The sequence below is a fragment of the Oncorhynchus gorbuscha genome, linkage group LG05, assembly GCF_021184085.1.
Source record: "Oncorhynchus gorbuscha isolate QuinsamMale2020 ecotype Even-year linkage group LG05, OgorEven_v1.0, whole genome shotgun sequence".
Lineage (NCBI taxonomy): Eukaryota > Metazoa > Chordata > Actinopteri > Salmoniformes > Salmonidae > Oncorhynchus > Oncorhynchus gorbuscha.
The window spans coordinates 74,450,764-74,464,238 of NC_060177.1; the positions used below are offsets into that span (position 1 = coordinate 74,450,764).

A 13,475-nucleotide genomic window follows, 5' to 3' on the forward strand; every position below is an offset into this window, starting at 1 on the left:
ATGGTTCAATAGCCTATAGGGCCTAACTATAGTGCATGGCGGAGAAGCACAGCGCTAAGTTCAATTTCCAATTAAACTACATTCCTAAAAATGATAGGCCATTGACTGGAAATAAGTATTGTTTCATTAATTTGCCTAATTTAATATATAATAAGAGAGGTCCAATTAGAGTCCTGTATATTTCAAAACTGGAGTCTCATGCTAGGCTATATGATGGTAATAGGTCCGTTTTTGTAGCCTACAACTTGCGAAGCGCATCAGAGCATAAGTTGAAATAACTTCTTTATTTCACTGGACTGATGGTCATGTCTCAGCAGAGGGAGGTAGAGAGTGCGAGTCGAAGTAGAGAAACGTGTTTCATGATTTCTAAAAGTATCAGTGTTGTAGTGCTGATCATTGTCTCTGAATGTACTGAAACTATCTTTAAGGCCCTTGATTAGATCAATGCAATCAGTGACTGATATAGAGGGGGATTGGAGGCCCTTCATGGCAAAATCACTGATATCAAATAACTTGGCAAATGCGCCAACATCCTCTTTTATACAAGGTCTGTTGAACAAGATTAACAGTGAGCTTTGTTTGGCTAACTAGCTAGCTAACGCTGAGTAGCCTACACAGTGGTAAGCTACTGTTTCCTGCACATGGTATCAGTGTGAAGTGACACGTGCCAGAACCCGTCCATTATTTTGAAGTTGATAAGCTGTAAATAATCAAGCATAATTCAAATTAATTTGAATTCATGAATGGAATTTATTTTATGTACAGCACTAGATTTTTTGTGGTGTCCTGAAAGGCATCTTCCAAATAAAATGCATTATTCTTATTGTCTCTGAAGCCTGTGATAGAAAAATGACTTGTTAACCTGATTTGTTTGATATTAATAGTTAGATATTAATACTTAACAAATGGGATATTTCTGTCCTGTTAGTGTCTGTGTTTTTATGGTCTCCACTCTAGTTCCCTGCCACTAATCTGGGCGTATGGTCACCAGAGATGGCTTGAGTTGACAAATGAGTTAAAGACTGCATTGCATAGAAAATATGTGGTTGGTGTAACCAGGAGGAGTTTAGAACAATTCCTCATAGTCTCTAAATCATCCTTGCATCTGGGAAACTAAGCCAGGGAGGGGTGAAGACATCACCCACGTGCAGATAACAACAGAATGAACCCAGAGTGACTTATTTCCACGACAAGCCTCTGATTCTGTCTCTGATTCTGAAGGATGCAATTTCCAATCCAGCAACAGAAAGTTGTTTGAGATTTTTGTTTTAAGCCTATCCCAAACCTTAACCACTCAGAGTTAAATGCCTAACCTTAAGATTTCGGAAGTTAATGCATACACTTAACCTTAAACACTTTCAAATTTGCAACAACTTCGAAAAGTTATGTTTGAGAAACCTGGACGAATGTCTAATTCTGACGTGAGACAGTGAGAGCTAGTTGAGGCTTCACTGTGTGGCTGTTACCAAGTTGTATCCAGGCTGTATCACAACTGGCCGGGATTGGGAGTCCCATAGGGAGGCACACGATTGGCCCAGCGTCGTCCGGGTTTGGCCGTCATTGTAAATAAGAATTTGTTCTTAACAGACTTGCCTATTTAAATAAATGTTACATTTAAAAAAGTGCCATAGAGGGAAAAGCAAGCACAGATTGGTTCAATCCAAAGCCTACGTGTAAAGAATATTAAATAATGCATCTGTGATTGTATTTATTGCAACTTTCTGAAGATGCAATGTCACGGGAATGCCTGTGTCTACCACTTTGTGCAGCCAGTAAATTATTTTGATATATATATATTTTTTTACATGTAAACTTTAACTAGGAAAGTCAGTTAACATTGCAGAAACAGTCGTTTCTAAAGGCCTTCCGGTAAACTTTCCAAATGAAATGTTAACTGCAAAGTAGGCTTACCTGGTAAAATGAATTGTATCAAATCGGGTGGTATTTTGATTACCAAACTCTGCTATTGCACATGCAGTACAGAAACACTGCCAGCCAAAAACCAGTCTCTTGATGTGCTCAATTGAAATTAAAAGGGGAACTAAAACCTGCAAAATATAAAGTTGTATTTTCTTCCTCACACCTCAAAAGTGGTCTCCTGATGTGATTTAAGCTTTGTTGTACGTGCACATACATACACAGTCAGACCCCAGGCTTTTCCCCCTCCTCCTCCTCCTCCTCATTGTCCTCCCTCCATGTTTCCTCCCAGCCTCCTCCCTTACCCTCAGGTAGGTCCCACAAAGCCAGTCCCAGTGCCTGAAGTAGGGGGCGTAGTTCCCCCTGTAGACGTGGTGGTGTGCCTGGTGGAAGGGGGCCCCTCCGAAGCAGGGCAGCAGTCTATGGAGGGCCCAGGGCAGGTCATAACCACAGTGGTCCTCTACGGCCAGCCAGGTGTTGAGCAGGTGGAACAGGGCCTCGCTCAAAGGGTGGCAGCCCACCACCCAGGCACTGGTCAGGGCCAGCACCTGCAGGGAAAGGAGCTCAGCCGGGCTGGCATCCTGGGCAGTCAGGGCAAAGGTAATCCGATTCTGGTGGTGAGCCTGGTGGACCATCCGATACAGCCAAGGAACCCTGGGGACCATACAGACATAACTTTGATGTGTATTGTGTTGGTCTATAACTTTGTTGTCTGGGTTACAACTAAATTATCAAAAACATAGGTGTGTGGTGAATTAAGAGGAGTAGCCTTTAGTGATTGAACCAGTGACACCTCAAATCAAATCACATTTTTTGGACACATATGTCACGCCCTGGTCGAAGTATTTTGTGTTTATCTTCATGTATTGGGTCAGGCCAGGGTGTGGCATGGGGTTTTTGTATTGTGGTGTGTTTTGTCTTGGGGTTTTGGTGTTGGTATTGGGATTGTAGCTTAGTGGGGTATCTAGCAAAGTCTGTCTGGAGTGGTTCTCAATCAGAGGCAGGTGTTTATCGTTGTCTCTGATTGGGAACCATATTTAGGCAGCCATATTCTTTGAGTTTGTCGTGGGTGATTGTCCTTAGTGTCTTTGTTCCTGTCGCTGTGTTAGTTGACAAGTATAGGCTGTTTCGGTTTTCGTTACGTTTATTGTTTTGTAGTGTTTTGTGTTAATTCATGTTTACGTTTGTTGATTAAACATGGATTGCAATCTACACGCTGCGGTTTGGTCCGACTCTCCTTCATCACCAAAAGAGAACCGTTACAACATACACATGGTTAGCCAATGTTATTGCCAATGTTATTGCCAGTGTTGGGAAACACTTGTGAAATGCTCTGGTGATTGAACCAGTGACCCCTGCAGTTACAGGGCGAGCACATTCTTGGCAGATGCTATGGTATGCTTACATACAGGAAGGCCCTGAGAAGCAGTGACATGCAGTCGGGGTAGGCAGTGCTTAACCTGTGATAATCTAAGAAAAAAAGCTACTATGAAAAGCCAAATAAAAAACACAATTATATAAATTATTATTTTTTGTTATCTAATGTTTTTTCTCAATGATTCTAGTTGTTTTTATGCTCAATCTCAAAAGTTGCTAAAACTGCATCAAAACCTCAGGAAAGGAGCCAGGGTATTCATGCCTTCCTTCCTGACTCCAGTCACTGTTCAAACCACATTTTATTTGTCACATGCACCGAATACAACAGGTGTAGACCTTAAAGTGAAATGCTTACTTACAAGCCCTTAACCAACAAAGCTTTAAGAAGTTAAGACAAAAAAAGATCAATAGAAAATAAAAGTAACAAATAATTAAAGAGCAGCAGTAAAATAACAGTAGCGAGGCCATATACGGGGTGTATCTGTACAGAGTCAATGTGTGGGTGCACCGGTTAGTCGAGGTAATTGAGATAATATGTACATGTAGGTAGAGTTAGTGACTATGCATAGATTATAAACAGAGTAGCAGCAGTGTAAGAGGGGTCTGGGTAGCCCTTTGATTAGCTGTTCAGGAGTCTTATGGCTTGGGGGTAGAAGCTGAACCTCTTACGGCTATAGAGATGCTAGCGTCTCTCCTGGCCAATAGCCTGGGGAAATGCGTAGCGCCAAATTCAAATAGTACGAGATAAACTCAAACTTTCATTAAATAGCACATACAGGGTACTCAATTAAAGCTACACTTGTTGTGTATCCAGCCAACATGTCAGATTTTTTAAATGTTTTTCGGCGAAAGCTTGAGAAGCTATTATCTGATAGTATGCACCTCCCCGAAATACCTGAGGGAGACGTAAACAAAAGAATTAGTGTAGCCAGCGCTATACAAAACGCAGAAATAAAATATAAAACATGCATTACCTTCTTTGTTGGCACTCCAATATGTCCCATAAACATCACAATTGGTTCTTTTTTTCAATTAATTCCGTCCATGTATACCCAAAATGTCCATTTATAAAGCCCGTCTGATCCAGAAAAAAACAGCTTTCCAAAACGCAACGTCATTTTTTTAAATTAAAAAGGTTGCCTATAAACTTTGCCAAAATACTACAAACTACTTTTGTTATCCAACTTTAGGTATTTGTAAACGTTAATAATTGATCAAATTGATGACGGGGCGATCAATAGCAGCAAGTCAAGAAATCATGGAAGATTTTCTCTCTTTCATAACTTTCCACCGTGTAACCTCTGACAGGAAGTGCCTATTCTTCATTTCACCAAAGATTAACTTAAACCCAATTCCAAAGACTGGCGACATCGTGTGGAAGCTGTAGGAACTGTAAACTGGGCGCTATCTAATTTCCCTTGCCATAGACAATACAGGGAACTGGCGGAGGGATATATATATTTTTGTGAACAGTTCTTCCTTGGGGTTTTGCCTGCTACACAAGTTCTGTTATAGTCACAGACATGATTTAACCAGTTTTATAAACTTCAGAGTGTTTTCTATCCACACATACTAATCATATGCATATACTATATTCCTGGCATGAGTAGCAGGACGTTGAAATTTTGCACACTTTTTATCAAAAAGTTGAAAAAATTGACCCTAACCTCTAAGAGAAGCCTCTTGGACCTAGACTTGGCGCTCCGGTTCCACACAGTAACAGAGAGAACAGTCTATGACTAGGGTGGCTGGAGTCTTTGACAATGATTAGGACCTTCATCTGACACCGCCTGGTATTTTATTTTAGTGATGAAACTATGGTGTTTAATTTTGGAACCAGGGTCCAGGATGCAGGGCACATGGTGTTTAACCAGTTTGAATTCATCTGTGGATCTGTTTGGGCGGTATTACCATGGAATGGGTCTACCTTTATTTAACTAGGCAAGTCAGTTAAGAACAAATTCTTATTTTCAATGAAGGCCTAGGAACAGTGGGTCCTAATCATTGTGCCTGTTCAGGGGCAGAATGGCAGATTTGTACCTTGTCAGCTCGGGGGTTTGAACTTGCAACCTTCCGGTTACTAGTGCATCAACGCGGTATTCTAACCAGGGTTTCTGGGATAATGGTATTAGGCTACCATGCTTCATGGCCGATGGAGTATTTAGAGGTCCTGGATGGCATGTTGGACAGCTTGGCCCCAGTGATGTACTGGGCCGTATGACCACTACCCTCTAGTGCCTTGCGGTCGGAGGCCGCAAGCAGTTGCTCTTGGTTGGTTTGTGTCATACCAGGCAGTGATGGAACCAGTCAGGATGCTCTCGATGGTGCAGCTGTAGAACCTTTTGAGGATCTGAGGACCCATGCCACATCTTTTCAGTCTCCTGGGGGGGGAATAGGCTTTGTCGTGCCGTCTTCATGACTGTCTTAGTGTCCGACTCGTTGAAGAAGAATTCCTCCAGTACGGGGTGAGTAATTGCTGCCCTGATATCAAGAAGCGTTTTCCTGTTTGCTTATGGCAGTCGTATACAGCTCATTGAGCGGGTTTTAGTGCCAGCATTTGTCTGCGGTGGTATATAGACAGCTCTTTTCCGGTCATAAGACATGGTGGCAGAAACATTATGTTCAAAATATGTTACAAATAATGCAAAAAAACATACACAATAGCACAATTGGCTACAAGATCGTAAAACGGCAGCCGTCTCCTTTAGCAACATTATTATTTCCATGGGAAGGACAGGGTACGCAAAAGAATCACTGCTTTGCCTAGCTTCATTTGTTGCATTGAGACTATTTCATATGTTGTGCATGCGTATTGCCTAAACATTTGTGGGTAAGCTCTGCACATTTGGGCATGTCTACATAATTGTATATAAGACAGCCGATCAGAGATCAGAGGAATGTTTTACAACACTTTGGACAAAAGCCAGGTTTGATAATTGTGTTATCCTTGGCCGTGCAACGCTGTTACTGAGAGGTTCACCCTAAAAGACAAAACACATTTTCCTTGCAATTAGTGGGATAGGCTACTGTTGAATGAAAATACATGTAGAGTATATAACTGAAGCATTTTATTTATCTAGCTAGAATTTCATTTGAGACACTGACATTTTGAACTGCATTTTCAATCATTTTTATTGTTGATATGGACATTTTGTTAGAACATTTATTATACAGTACCAGTCAAAAGTTTGGACACACCTACTCATTCAAGTGTTTCTTTATTTTTACTATTTTTTTACATTGTATAATAACAGTGAAGACATCAAAACTATGACATAATTATGTTGGAAGTTGGTCTTTTACCAAATAGGTCTATCTTCTGAACCCCTCCCCTACCTTGTCACAACACAACTGATTGGCTCAAATGCATTAAGAAAAAAAGTAATGTTGTGGAATTGATAACATTTGTAAGATGTTTAATATTCATCAAATGTGTGTAAGTTACTTCTCATCAAATGTGTGTAAGTTACTTCTCATCAGAATGGTATATTTGTATAATACTGTGGTGAGGTTGCAGTTATCTGTTCTATGTCAGGACTAAGTTGCATGGGCCACAGAGAGGGGAGAGGTCAAGGGGTCATCTTTTCGGTGTGGCAGTGACTCCCTACTTTTCTCATGGGGGGGAAAGGAGGGTGGAATCATTCTATGCTCCCTCTTTGTTGACCTGTAGGGTCACTCTCCTCTCCGTGAGTTTGTCCAGGAGTTTGTATTTAGAGTGGGTTGTATATAAATGACAATTTGATATATGCCTATTGATATGGAGGATTTGGTTTATGGTTCTGGGGTTTGGGAAAGGAGACAAAGCTGAACGATGAATTATGTCTATGCTGTTTGACTATGTGTGTCTCTGCTATTAAAGGAACTCAGTTGCATTGTAAAGGTCTCACAGAGAATCCACTGGGAGACACTGAATTTATCTGAGAGTCACAGGATTGTGATAAGAGCTCATATAATTAAAGATTGACTTTTATAACTAACTCTGACGTGTGTGTGTGGTTTGCTCCCATGATTTGGTAAATAGAGGAAATTTCCACGACAGTAATTCCACAAATTAACTTTTTCTTGAAACTCCAGGCTAACCGGCAGGGGACCTGGGAGCAGCATTGGGCCCCAGAGATGCGTCTGTACAGGCCCACCTCTGTGTGGACACATCCTGGCAGCCATCAACCACTGTCCCACTGCCTTGTGGGTTAATCTGATACAACAAAGGCTAGGGGATCACACCCTGAGAGAAAAGCAGCGTGCTGGCGGCATGCGGTAGGCGGACGCCGACAGACTGGAGGGCCGGCAGCCTCCTGCAGCTGTGGAAGATACTGGTCGTCCTGGGTTTCCCCCTTGTCCCTGGACTTTCACTGTAGGAAGAAGTAGTGCTGTTGGGGATTGCGCACCCTCAGCGGCACTTTAAATCACTTCCTTTGCACGCGTATCAACTTCTGACCTTGGTGAAGCCATCAACCAGAAACCGGACTAAAGTCTGGGGGCGTTGGGGTGTCTGGTGATGGGGGCAGGAGTGAATGCACCGGGAGCCCTTAATCATACCCCTGCACGCCAGCGGCACAGGGCTACTATGGTCGCCAGCAGCTGGCACTTGAGTTTAATCTGCTCACATCAGACTACTGTGTGACTGATTAGCCCTATTAAGGAGCCACACGGCTCACCCCAGCTGGGGAGAGGCTTAGAAAAGGTAGCCTAAACATTGCCCACTCACGCCATCCTGGATAGACTACCGCACCTATCAGGAGTTCCACTCACGCCATCCTGGATAGACTACCGCACCTATCAGGAGTTCCACTCACGCCATCCTGGATAGACTACCGCACCTATCAGGAGTTCCACTCACGCCATCCTGGATAGGCTACTGCACCTATCAGGAGTTCCACTCACGCCATCCTGGATAGGCTACTGCACCTATCAGGAGTTCCACTCACGCCATCCTGGATAGGCTACTGCACCTATCAGGAGTTCCACTCACGCCACCCTGGATAGACTACCGCACCTATCAGGAGTTCCACTCACGCCATCCTGGATAGACTACATTTACATTTAAGTCATTTAGCAGACGCTCTTATCCAGAGCGACTTACAAATTGGCTACCGCACCTATCAGGAGTTCCACTCACGCCACTCTGGATAGACTACCGCACCTATCAGGAGTTCCACTCACGCCATCCTGGATAGACTACATTTACATTTACATTTAAGTCATTTAGCAGACGCTCTTATCCAGAGCGACTTACAAATTGGCTACTGCACCTATCAGGAGTTCCACTCACGCCATCCTGGATAGGCTACTGCACCTATCGCGAGTTCCACTCACGCCATCCTGGATAGACTACCGCACCTATCAGGAATTCCACTCATGCCATCCTGGATAGACTACCGCACCTATCAGGAGTTCCACTCACGCCATCCTGGATAGACTACCGCACCTATCGGGAGTTCCACTCACGCCATCCTGGATAGGCTACCGCACCTATCGGGAGTTCCACTCACGCCATCCTGGATAGGCTACTGCACCTATCGGGAGTTCCACTCAGCGGTCGAAAAATGCTAAAGAAAATAATTCCCCTGAGACTGGCGACATGGAACATCAGAACTCTTTTAGACACTGACGATAATAGCGATAGACACCATCGGAGAACAGCTTTGATTGCTGCAGAACTAAGGCACTACAACATTGACATTTCTTCCCTGAGTGAGACCAGGTTCCTGGATGAAGGTTCCCTGAAAGAGGAGGGAGAAGGTTAAACCTTCTTCTGGAAAGGTTACCCTCCGGGTGGACAACATCAGCACGGTGTGGGACTGGCAAATGAGAACAGCCTTCTACCCAGCCTCACCAAAACATCTGTCAGCATAAGTGAAAGACTCATGTCTCTCCGTATCCTCCCAGCCAAGATGCGTTATGCTTACTCTTCTCAGTGGATACACACCAACGCTACCATCTGAAAATGAGAGAAAGGACTGCTTCTACCAGTCACTAGATGAGGCAATTCACAAGCATCCCCATGAATGACAAGATCTTTCTGCTGGGTGGCCTCAACGCAAGGGTGGGACAGAACAACAAACTATGGAGTACTGGGTAGGCATGGTGTTGGCCAGGTCAATGAGAATGGCATGGGACTGCTAACTCTATGTGTCGCGCATTATCTCATTGTCACTAACACCTTGTTCCAGCAGAAGAACAAATATCCAACATCATGGATGCACCCACACTCCAAACACTGGCACCTGATTGACTACGTCACAGTGAGACATTCTGATACTAATGACATCCTGCTGACACGTGCCATGAGAGGTGCAGAATGCTGGACAAATCACCGTATGATACTGGATAATCACCAGGTGAAAATAGGCATCCCTCCCCCCCAACACCTGCAGAAGTCCAGTAAGAGGCATCTACACTGTATCTGGCTTGAGAAAGCTGCAGTAAGGGACGAGTTTCCGTTGCTCTCTCGCTGAAAGGCTGAGGGAGACGGAGCCTCTTCTGAGTGCAGAGGACCCCATGGAAGAGAAATTGACATCTATTAGCTCAGTGCTCTCAGGCAGTGGCTCACTCCATTGGCTACAGAGGTAGGAAACATCATGACTGGTTCGATGAGAACTCTGTCCAGTAAGGGTCCAGTAAGGCTGTGATGGTGTCAATATGCAAAGCACACAGGGCTACTCTCAACAGCACCACATCTGCTACCCTTCACATGAAATGGCACGCATAGCGCAAGGAAGTGCAAACTGACCATTTTGAAGCACTACTCAATCAGCATCCTCCTACAGACCACTCCATCCTGGAAGAACTGCCTGTTCATCCACCCATTTAAGACCTCAGCCATTTGCTAACCTTCCAAGAGGTGTTATCAGCTATCTGTTCTCTCAAGAACAATAATACTCCTGGCGTTGACAGCATCCCGGCAGAGCTACTTAAGGGAGGTTATTTCTGCACCAGAACTCTCCACCAGTACATCACTAAGGTTTGGGACCGGGAGATCGTCCCCCAACAGTGGCGGGATGCAAACATTGTCATGATCAATAAGAACAAGGACGACAAGTCCATCTGCACAACAGCCGGGAGATATCCCTTTTGGCTGTTGCCAGCAAGGTCCTGGCCAAGGTGATGCAACACAGGCTGGTGAACAACATCACAGAGGCTGCTGCCAGAGTCACAATGCGGCTTCAGAAAGAACAGGAGTATGGTCGACATGACATTCACGGCAAGGCAACTCCAGGAGAAGTTCAACTTTTTTGGAACAAGCTGTCGTACACGTCAATCCAGAGCATCCCAAACATGCTCAATGGGTGACATTTCTGGTGAGTATGCAGGCCATGGAAGACCTGGGATATTTTCAGCTTCCAGGAATTGTGTACAGATCCTTGCGACATGGGATGTGCATTATCATGCTGACACATGAGGTGATTTCCGCAGATGAATGGGCCTCAGGATTGCATTCAAATTGCAAAATAGCCAAATGCTATTGTGTTCTTTGTCCGTAGTTTATGCCTGCCCATACCATAACCCCACCATGGGTCACTCTGTTCACAACGTTGACCTCAGCAAACCGCTCGCCCACACGACACCATACACACGGTCTGCCATCTGCCTGGTACAGTTGAAACCCGGACTCATCCGTGAAGAGCACACTTCTCCAGCGTGCCAGAGGCCATCGAAGGTGAGCATTTGCCCATTGAAGATGGTTACGACGTTGAACTGCAGTCAGGTAAAGATACTGATGAGGACAACGAGCAAGCAGATTACTTTCCCTGAGTCGGTTTTTGACAGGTTGTGCAGAAATTCTTTGGTTGTGCAAACCGGGCTGGCTTTGGTGGACATTCCTGCAGTCAGCATGCCAATTGCACGCTCCCTCAAAACTAGAAACATCTGTGGCATTGTGTTGTGTGACAAAACTGCACATTTTAGAGTGGCCTTTTATTGTCCCCAGCACAAGGTCCACCTGTGTAATAATCATGCTGTTTAATCAGCTTCTTGATATGTCAGGTGGTTGGAATATCTTGGCAATGGAGAAATGCTCACTAACAGGGATGTAAACAAATTTGTGCACAACATTTGAGAGAAATAAGCTTTATGTGTGTATGGAAGATTCCTAGGATATTTTATTTCAGCTCAAGAAACATGGGACCTACACTTTACTTAACCCTACTTTTTTTTTTTTGCATTTATATTATTGTTTAGTATATTTGGATGAAATGTGTACATATGTTGGTATTTTACTGCCACCTATTGGTTGTGACTGTGGATGCTACATTGATCTAGAGAATCCCACAGTAACGGTGTCATACAGAGAAATGGTTCCAATCATTTTTCCCATTGGGGATTTTTTAGAAACAACAACCTTATTTAGAGCCAAAAATAAATTATAAGGGCTGTGTTTCGTGTAGGCTTACCCTGGTGTGACGTTTTGATAACCATGTAAATCTCTCTCAGACAAGGTGACTTATTTTTGTCTTTATTTACGCTCAGATTTGAAAATGCTAATTAACACCAATGTAGATATCATGCAAAACTACAAATCCCTGCAAGCTCCTGCACGTCATCTCTAGATGACACCTTTGCTAACATGTATTGTGTCAATTTAAAACTTTCACAAGACAGTTCACAGCATTGTCTATTTAAAGAAATGTAGCCAATTTATTCATTACTACATTTAGCTAACATTAGATAGTTAATCCAGAGATTCTTACCTTTTATTCGATTCAGTAGTCTCATCATGGCATTTGTGGTTCATTATGATAGCCACATTTGACGCTCATTTGCATTTCATTTTTTTGGGGGGTAAATACAGGCATTATATATTGATAAGTCACCATGTCCTAGAGATACTTACACAGTTATACAAAACGTCACGCCTGGGTAAAACCTACACCAAACACAGACCTTATTTTAAGTGTTTATAAAATCTCATATGAGAAAAATTAATGGTGGTAACACGACTGGAACCATTTCCCTGTATGACTGTCATACTCTATGGCTGAGCTGAGTTGAGCAGTGTCATTTTGTCAGATGATATGAAATATGTCACCATATTATGCACAACCTGAAGTGAATCACTACACATCAACGTGTCTCATAAAAACAAAAAGCTTACCGATGCATGGAATAATGCCATATGAAGAACAGCGCATCGAATAGAAGTAGGCATGCGATAACCTCCGCTATGAGCACTCTCCAGGATGGCGCGAGTTCTGGAAATATTGGATTCCGAACGCTTTGGTAAAGCGCGCTGGCCGGGAGAATAGTTGTCAGGTATTTGATAAAAATCCTCCAAAAGCAGTCAACCCATCGCTGCAAACACAACCCCAACGGTTCAGCGTTCCTAGAGATCCTGTAGAAATGTATCCGTGGCCAGAAACATCCCAGCGCTTCAAACACTAGGAAAGGTGAGCAGAGGAGGATGTGGATGAAGAACGCAAAGCACGCGGGCAGATAAGGTGACGTGAGGAACTCCCGTCGCGCTTGCATATCATCCCACAGCGCTTGGAGCAGTAATCTTTCTCCATTTGGGTCCCCATGTTGATCAAAAGAACAATTCATGTCAGACATAGGCTTCATATTTAATCAAATCAAATTTTCAACGGGAAGTGTTCTCAGCATCTAACCTAGTGTTGGCTATTTGAAATATCGGCAGTCCTCTCCAGCAATTTCAATCCAACTGAAAGTAGGCTATGAATTTAGTTATACAAATACTTATTTTCTCCTCCTTCATGGTTGGGAACACACCCACTGTGCACAGACATCAATTCAACTGTTGGTTCAACGTAATTTCATTGAAATCACGTGGAACAACCTTGATTAAACCACTGTGTGCCTAGTGGGCAGGCTTGTCTGTTATTTGGTGGGAGAGTAGTTGATTCATAGCAGCAGTTAAATCTATGAGACAGTCAATCAGACTGTTTCCCATAACCAAACCTCTTGCATGGGGTCTCTCTATGGTCAGAGACAGATTCAGAAATCATAGGCATGGGGCTTTGTTTTTTATAGCTCCCCCCACCCCTCTTCCCTGCACACTATCATTTTCTGTAATCAAATCCTTGCACCAAGATACAATCCGATGCTTGGTACATTTACTGTTGAAGAAGAAAAAACACTTTATATTAAAGCCATAATGTTTGCCATGAGGCATAGGCTACAGTTGAGCAGAGGCGATTTCAGGATTTCCGCACATAGATTAAAAA

General features: G+C 43.5%; 1 protein-coding gene across 1 annotated transcript; it reads right to left on the bottom strand.

Annotated features, from left to right (window-relative positions):
- Positions 1-618: 618 nt before the first annotated feature.
- Positions 619-13,001, bottom strand: LOC124036489 (cholesterol 25-hydroxylase-like protein). Its single transcript, XM_046351143.1, has 2 exons — positions 12,389-13,001; positions 619-2,571 (listed from the first exon to the last, which is right to left on the bottom strand). The coding sequence occupies exons 1-2, from the start codon at positions 12,850-12,852 to the stop codon at positions 2,109-2,111; spliced, it is 927 nt and encodes a 308-aa protein (XP_046207099.1). The 5' UTR covers positions 12,853-13,001; the 3' UTR covers positions 619-2,108.
- Between the last annotated feature and the right edge of the window lie 474 nt (positions 13,002-13,475).

What these genes read in the sequence shown, in the direction of transcription:
- LOC124036489 (XM_046351143.1), bottom strand. Translation starts at nt 12,852, where the DNA reads ATGAAGCCTATGTCTGACATGAATTGTTCTTTTGATCAACATGGGGAC. An exon ending in TGGCATTATTCCATGCATCG is followed by an intron (nt 2,572 to 12,388) that starts GTAAGCTTTTTG and finishes TATGGTCCCCAG; the next exon opens with GGTTCCTTGGCTGTATCGGA.